The sequence below is a fragment of the Mastomys coucha genome, unplaced genomic scaffold (assembly GCF_008632895.1).
Source record: "Mastomys coucha isolate ucsf_1 unplaced genomic scaffold, UCSF_Mcou_1 pScaffold5, whole genome shotgun sequence".
Lineage (NCBI taxonomy): Eukaryota > Metazoa > Chordata > Mammalia > Rodentia > Muridae > Mastomys > Mastomys coucha.
This window is the reverse complement of record NW_022196911.1, coordinates 97,635,261-97,643,861: the sequence shown is the minus strand read 5'-3', so window position 1 is coordinate 97,643,861 and position 8,601 is coordinate 97,635,261. Positions and strand designations below refer to the sequence as shown.

Here is an 8,601-nt window from a genome sequence, read left to right as displayed (position 1 = left end):
GGATTTGAACTCATGTACTCATGCTTGCATACCAGCTCTTTACCCAGTAAGTCATCTCTCCAGCTTTTGTTTTTGTTTTTTGTTTTTTGTTTTTTGTTTTTTGTTTTTTCAAGACAGTGTTTCTCTGAGTAGTCCTGGCTGTCCTGAAACTCACTCTGTAGAGCAAGCTGGCCTTGAACTCAGAAATCCGCCTGTCTCTGCCTCCCAAGTGCTGGGATTAAAGGCATGCACCACCACTGCCCGGCCAGCTTTTGTTTTTTTAACATGGGTTCTGGGGATCAAATTCAGGGTCTTGTGCTTTCAAAGTTATTTCCCCAGCCTCCTTGCCCAAATCTTTGATGACTATTCAAATGTTATGTAAGAGACAATGAGATGTCAGGTTAGAGTTGGGCAGGTCCATCCTCTTCATACCTCTGGTGTAGGCTCCTCTGTGGTCTTCATATCTGATCCCACGACTCTCACCAGTGAAGAATAATGTGCAAGTGGCTTCTTCCCTGATCTGGCAGCCGCTTGTTTTTCTACTACATTTTGGGGGAATGTTTCATCTACGACATGGTACCCTTCGTGGACTTGCATCTGTAGTTGATTTCCTTGCTTAATGTTAGCCATCTAAAAGTGTGTTACAAGAGCATGTTACAAAATAAAAATCCATTGTGATTCTCCTTTTCCAAATGAAATGTCAAAGCACCAAAATACAGAAGTATAGTAAACTATAATTTTTGTTTTCATTTCTAAGTGAACAGCCTGAGCACCCTTAATTAAACTTAACTTTTGAGGTGCTAACACGATGCTACAAGTAGAAAAATTACAACTTGGCATTTTATAATCAGCAGTAACCGAAACACTGTATTCTAAGGATACTATAGAAAATTCTCTTTAGGCTTTATAAAGTGCATATGAGACAAATAAATTTCAAATGTAGCCTTGGGACCCATTCCTGAGATATCTCATTATGAATGTACAAATACTCCAAAATCAAATTTAAAAAAACTGAAGCATATCTGGTTTCAAGCATTTTAGATAAAGACAGTCAACCTCTACATTAATATCTAGCCTGGTGTTTGTCAAGAATATTATTAAGTTAAAATTTGAAGAAATTGTTAGGTGAGATTTTGCCATCTACTGGGTTCTTCTTTAATTCTTTTGTCTGTTTTGACACGGGGCCTGCCTGTGTTACCCTGGCTGGCATCCAGCTCAAGATCTTCCTGCTTTATTCTCTGAGGTGTGTATTACCTGTTAACTGCTTGCTCTGTAAGATATTAACTCTAATCTCAACTTTCTAAAAAACAAAATTAATTCCAGACTGATACTAATCATAGATACTTAAAGCTATTCCCTATAACTAAGCATTTACTTTCCCCCTAACCTAGTATTAGAAAGCAAGCTGGAGTAGTTGTATCTTTGTGAAGAACACCTTCCTAATAAAGTATTATGGAAACTCCAATAAGCTGTTTAGTTTTCATGAAGGTATATAAATGTTTTAGAAAACTTAGGGACTGAATAGCTAAGAGTTTAGCCCCCTCTGCCCCATAGCTGTTTTCCCTTTATCTATACAATAGTCTTAAGATTCCTATTAGGATGGAATATTGAGCACTTGTCTAGCACTCATGAGGGTCTGAGTTAGCGCAGCATTGTAAGAAAGGAAAAAAAATTACCTAAAATTTCCTGTACACAATGTCTTTTATTTGGAACTGGGTTTTGTTCTGTTGCCCAGGTTATCCCAAAACAGGCTCCAGCCATCCTCCTGCCATCTCCATTTTTGTTTTGGAGAAATAGAAATCTTGCTACACAGCCTAATTTGTCTTTGAACTCAATGACCCAGGACCTTGGCCTCCAGAGTGCTGGAATTACAGAAGTGTCCCACCATGTCCAGGCTGCTGTTTCTTTCTTTCTTTTTCTTTATTTTATGAATGAGTGCTCTATCTGCATGGACACCGCATGCCAGAAGAGGGCATCAGATCCCATTACAGATGGTTGTGAGCCACCATGTGGATATGTGGCTGCTGGGAATTGAACTCAGAACCTGGAAGAACAGCAAATACTCTTAACCCCTGAGGCTTCTTTTTAAGATGGTGGCACTAAATCCCAAAATGAAATGATACAAATCTTGAGCTGAGTAGGAACTGCCTGCAGCTGAGTCATCTGCCTTACTCACCACAGACTCCCTAACTAATGGGAGTCATTCTACTTTTTCTTAGTACTTTCCAAGGGAGTTTAGGCTTCAATAAGTATTTTTCAAATTACTTGAAAATAATATGAAGTAAACATTACCTTAAGTGCTTCTTCATATTCTCCTAAAGGGACAAAAACAAAACAAAAGTGATTTTTTTTTTTTTTACCAGTTTTACAAATTACACTGAATATCATCTACAAGTTTTTTTTTCTTTTTCTTTTTGGGAGGTGGGTCTAGCTATGTAGCTCAGGCTAATGTCAAACTTACAATCCTTTGTGTGTTGGCATTACAGAAGGGTCATACCATACATGGCTAATTCTATCCTTTCCTTTTCTCTACTAGACTGGCCTATTTTCTCCTTCCTATAATAAAATACCTCATTTATACATTGGCTCCTCCTTGACTAACTCGCCCTGCCACAGGCCCCAGCACCAGAGAGAGAGAGAGCTCCAGGCAGCAACAGTGGCCCCGCCCTTGGTACAACACTATAGTTCCAGGGTAAAACGTAAACACTGTAGTTAACAGTGATGTATTGAAAAATCTTGCTATAGATCACAGCTACTTTCATCCCGAAGTGGCAGAGGCAGGGTATGTAGGGTGGCAACTGTGAGATGATGCATATTTTAATTTTTTTCACTGAAGTAACCTTTTAAAGTCACCTGTATATATTTTGTATCAATGTTGTACTCCTTAAAAATATATAATTTATTTTTAAAATCCTACTCAAATTCTTAGAATCTTCATATATGGACTCCCTTATTATTATACGGTGTTCTTCCTTCTGGTCATAACAAGATTTCATTCCTGGCGTCTTCCCCTATAGCTATGACAACCAGAGTACAGCAATATAGCGGTACCCAGGACTCCAGCAATGGAGCTATTGTTACTCCACTGAGGTGTCAGGAGACTCTTGCCTGAGATTCCACTCCTTTCCCTAGCTGTTAGAGGTCTTGAGAGATGATAACCTATTTACAGAAGTGAAGGACGGCTAAAAGCAGGTCTTGATGATACAGTAAGATTGCAAACCATGATGGCGTAGGACCTTGCAGGCATCTAGCTGTGTGACCTCCCACACTCTTGTATATAACTCTGCTCTGCAAGAAAGCCCAACAAACTCACTGCTTCCACCAAGCTGGACTCTGGTGAGATTATACTTTGGTCTGTTGTTGGTGCCCACCTGCTGTGGCATCTCCTCTGGAAAAGTTATTGCAATGTGATACAGGGCCAAAAGAAGCTGCTATAAAGCATCGTCCTCTCCAGTCCCCCTGCTGCTCTAGCCTTCTAAGTACAAAATATCAACCCACATCCTCCAACTGTGCTTTGTGAAGCCTAAGAGTCAGTGACGTTCCTGGACGGTGTAAAGACTATCATTTTACCTGGTTCCCATAAGGTTGTAGGGACTACAAGATGGGCTACAACCAACTGTCTGATAAACACGGACATGACTTGCCTGTGCACTGATATTCACATATATGCCAGGTCAAAAACAAATACAGCACCAGCAGAATGAGTTGTATGTGAGATACTAGCTGTGTATCATTTTCAGAAGATCAGCATCTTAAATATCATGTTGGAAAAGACCTGTCCTTATGATCCATACAAAAGTACTATCTCCTATTAAAAACATTGGTATAGGCCGGGCGGTGGTGACGCACGCCTTTGATCCCAGTACTTGGGAGGCAGAGGCAGGTGGATCTCTAGGTTTGAGGCCAGCCTGGTCTACAGAGTGAGTTCCAGGACAGCCAGGGCTATACAGAGAAACCCTGTCTCGCAAAACCAAAAAAAGAAATCAAAAACAAAAACAAAAACAAAACATTGGTATACAGTAAAAGTCCCCTATGCAGCTGGGATGTAGCTGAGCTGATAGAGTGCTTGCCTAGAAAGCAGCAGGCACTAAGTCTGATTCCCAGTACTGCATACAGTTGGGGTGGAGGCATAAGCCTGTCATCTAGTACTCAGGAAGTCGAATGTTGTTCAAGGTCATCCTAGGCTACACACTGAGTTAGAAGTAAGCCAGAGATACCCTGAGACCCTGCCTCAATAAGGAAAAAGAATCTCCTACAAAACTAATGCCACCAATGACTGGGTACAACATCAGTTTATAGTATACCAAACTCTATTCTAAAATGTATGCTAGAGCACAGCATGAATTAAATGGAAACACTTCAATGGGCAGATTAATTTGTTTTGAAACAAGGTTTTCACTATGTAGTCCAGATTGCCTTTAAACCAAGGATCTTCCTGCCTCAGCCTCCTCAGTATTGGACTTAAAGATAGATACTCCCATGTCAGGCAAATTTTAAGTAAAGCTAACAAGATTTTTCTCAGGAACTTACCTTGACTATTGATGGATATCTATGAAGAGAAAAAAAGCAACAGTGAATTCAAAGTCTCACCACCTGAGCATTTTGTTAACTAGGACCAGTTTCATAGCAAACTCCCAGGTCAGGTGGTCAGTGTTGGGGTCCCTCAGCTGCAAGACATCAGAGCTTGCCACTGCAGACTCAACTCATGCCTTCTGTGCCTGAACCAAAGACTCACTACTATGAGTTCCACCTTCGAGGATTCCAGAGGAAGCTACGCCTGCTGGCTGGCTCGTATACAGCCTGAGGACATCTGTTGTTGACCTCCTCCCCACTGTGGACTGCGCCTCCAGCCACTCCCCAGAGTCTAGACCTGCGGGATGCCGAGCCTTCACTTTCAGCCCAGCAGCCAGCTTCCCTTTCGGACTCTTCCTGACTCCTCCAGAATTCCTTATGTTATTCAAATGTCGTTGACCTGCTCCCTAGTATATAAATGCTGAACCCCCAAAGTAAAAGAGAGCCTTGATTGGAAACCCTCAACTTGGCTTCGTGTCCTTTTGTTCTCGAACTCTGTGTTTCAGGTCTCCTTTCTCCCTTCGGTCGAGGCAGAACTCAGTTCATGAAACTGCGGGACAGTTTCAGGTCAGCATTCCTACTACTGCTTAAATAATGTGCTCTGTTTTATCTTAGTGGTTTTAACATGTAGCATGGGATCTGGGTCCCCTACTTCAGTGCTTTTGTGCCTTTGGGCAAGATTTCTAACCTTTCCGAGCTTCTGCTTCCTTATGGTAAAATAAAGATGATGGCGTACCCGATATACAGTACTGCTAGTTGAATGTACTTTAACCACTTCATAAAGTGTCCCTATTTAGCTCCACTATCATTATAAAATAAATGTCAGTCTTGCTGTAATTTTAGGTTCTTTTTCTGCTATTCTTCATGTTGCTTTCCTATTTCTCAACTCCAGCTCAGATGCCAATAATTTTTGTTGTTGCTGTTTTAAGACAGGGTTTCCTCTGTCAGGTCAGATGTTCCAGGTCATCCTGGAACCTGCTCTGTAGACCAGCCCTCAGAGATCCACCTGCCTCTACCTCCCTGCCCATAGTCTTCATGAAGTAAACACCTACCAAATACATTTAAATTATTAGGCAAATGAGATAAAACTATTATGAACGTTTTTCTTTCGTTCCCCCCACCTCCCCATGGCTCTCTGAGACAGTCTTTTTTTTTTTTTTTTTTTTGGTTTTTCAAGACAGAGACAATCTTTTGTTCTAAAATCCAGGATGGCAGGATGGCTTAAACTTCCCAAGTACTGGAAAGACAGATGTAAGCCATTAAAATGGGCTGGATTCTGAACTTTTAAGCTCCCCATCACTCTGGAAAAGGTCCCTGTTCTAAATGTCTAATAATGGAGTTCACTGATACTTTACCTCCTCATTTTCCTCATCCAGGTATTTTATTTGGATAGTATTCAGATCAAATGAAACTTTTACCTGCAAATGAAACAATTGGCTCAGTGTATCTCACTATGTAAGGTTAAACATTTTAACTTTCTTTTATTGAATACGAACTTTCCAAACATTACATGCATTAGTGGTAATGGTGGAGCTGGAGAGTATTCTGCCTAAGCCACCAGTAGTGTGGTGGAACTGTGGACCTTTCCAAGACACAGCTCTTGCAGCCCATAAATAGCAGCCCTTGAATCTCCAACTTATATATTGAGGCAAAACCTCTTGAACCCAGAACTCACCAATTTGGTTAGTCAGCCAATTTGCTTCTAGGATGCCCTATATGGGCTTCCTAAGCAATTAATTACAGACAGGCCATACATGCACCTTACATTTGTATGGGTGCTGGGAATCTTAACACTGGTGCTCATACCTGTGTGGCACGGAGCCTTCTCCCTGGCCCTTTATGTTCATTCTTTTTGTGATGCTTGGGGATTCAATGCAGAGCTTTGGAAATGCTAACTGAGCCCTTCACCAAGGTACATAACACCTTAATATAGTTTCAAAAAACAACTACAAACAGACTAAGAGAAAACATCTCCAAGTGGTAACAGATAAAGGGGTAAAACCTGCAAAACACACACACACACACACACACACACACACACACACACACACACACACAAAATCATGAAAACTGACAGCAGGAGGAATAATTCAGTGTCCAGTGCAGTTGTGCACATCCTTAGGCTTTTACTCCCAGCATGCAGGAGGCAGAGGCAGGGGGATGTCTGTGTGTATGTGAAGCCACCCTGGTCTACATAGTAAGTTCCAGAACAGCCAGAGAGACTTACAAAAAACAACAACAAAAAAATCTGAGTAATACAAGTAAAAATGTGCACAAAATTTACAAAAAGTAAACAGGAATGCCTAATAAATATATAAACATCCAACTTTATCGCTAGTCAAACAGTGTAAACAAGAGACACTTTAACACATTTTTAAGATGGTAAACATTTTTTTTTTGAAACATGGTTGTTTCTCTGTTCAACAACCCTGGCTGTCCTGGAATTCACTCTGTAGATCAGGCTGGCCTTGGACTCAGAGAGACCCACCTGCTGCTGCCTCCTGAGTACTACCACTAGAGGTGTGCACCACCATGCCTGGTGGTGAACATTTTTGAAGTTGTAATATTCAGTGTTGTCAAAGATTTAGGGCAAGGAACAAAGCCCAGCAGCAGAATGTTTGTCTAGCACATAGAAGGCCCAACATGTGACCTCTAGCACCACAAAATAAAAATAAAAAAACCCTTCAGGGCATCAAGCCATTTTTCTGTGCACTGTTATACTTATTCTGTGGCACACTTGGCAGCTATTTTTGATTTTATTCATGAGTGTTTCTCCTTCACGTATGCCTGTATGTCTGCAAAGGAATGCCTTTGCTACATGCAGAGGAAAGACGAGGACGGCCAATGTTCGGGAACTGCGGTTACAAGCAGTGCTGAGCTGCCATCTGGGTGCTAGAAATCAAACTGGGTCCTCTGGAAGAGCTGCCAGTGTTCTAACCCGCTGGGCCACCTCTCCAGCCCCTATCTATCAAAATTTAAAACCAGGCTAATGAAATGGCTTAGAGGCTTAAGTAGTAAAGTACTTGTTGTACACAAGCCTATTAACCTGAGTTTGATCCCCAGAATTCTCATAGAGGTTGAAGGTACCAACACACACAGCATGCCACACCACACCATTTTTTTTTTTTTTTTTTTTTTTTGAGACAGGGTTTCTCTGTGTAGCCCTGGCTATCCTGGAATTCGCTCTGTAGGCCTTGAACTCAGAAATCCACCTACCTCTGCCACCCAAGTGCTGGGCTTAAAGGTGCGCGCCAACACCATCCAGCACCATACCAATTTTTTAAAGAACAAAACCTATATCACCTTTGGATAGAATCTACTCTATAGAACTGCACATAAGTTACTCATACTGAGATGTAGGTCCTGTCTATTTTTTTTTTAAAGATTTATTTATTATATCTAAGTACACTGTAGCTGTCTTAAGACACACCAGAAGAGGGCATCAGATCTCATTACAGATGGTTGTGAGCCACCATGTGGTTGCTGGGATTTGAACTTGGGACCTTCGGAAGAGCGGTTGGTACTCTTAACCGCTGAGCCATCTCACCAGCCCATGGTCCTCTCTATTTTATAATAGGAAAAGAAAGAAAACCTTGGTGGAGAAATCAGTAATGGTTACATCCATAGTGTTCAGCAATACTAAAAACACTGTGGACTCCCAGCTTTAAAAGACTGAGCTTTGCTGTGTCTACTGATGAGGAACTACAACTACAATATACTACTGGGCAAGAAAAGCAAGATGTGGGTTGGCGAGATGGCTCAGCGGGTAGGAGCACTGACTGCTCCTCCAAAGGTCCTGAGTTCAGATCCCAGCAACCACATGGTGGCTTACAACCACCTGTAATGAGATCTGATGCCCTCTTCTGGTGCATCTGAAGACAGCTACAGTGTACTTATGCCGGAGCGAGTGGGGCTAGAGCGAGCAGGGCCGGAGTGAGCAGGGCTGGAGCAAGCAGAGGTCCTGAGTTCAATTCCCAGCATCCACATGATGGCTCCTGGTCATCTGTACAGCTACAGTGTACTCATACACATAAAATAAATCAATCAATC

General features: G+C 41.7%; 1 protein-coding gene across 12 annotated transcripts in view; it reads right to left on the bottom strand.

Annotated features, from left to right (window-relative positions):
• The window catches only part of Nbr1 (NBR1 autophagy cargo receptor), a 31,688-nt gene that overhangs the window by 17,804 nt on the left and 5,283 nt on the right, over nucleotides 1–8,601 (bottom strand). For all 12 annotated transcript variants that reach the window (XM_031353654.1, XM_031353663.1, XM_031353652.1 and 9 more), the window contains 4 exons: nucleotides 5,907–5,969; nucleotides 4,510–4,528; nucleotides 2,272–2,294; nucleotides 412–609 (listed from right to left, as the gene is read on the bottom strand). In XM_031353654.1, the coding sequence (XP_031209514.1) occupies nucleotides 412–609; nucleotides 2,272–2,294; nucleotides 4,510–4,528; nucleotides 5,907–5,969 (303 nt within the window). The remainder of the gene's footprint in view (nucleotides 1–411; nucleotides 610–2,271; nucleotides 2,295–4,509; nucleotides 4,529–5,906; nucleotides 5,970–8,601) is intronic.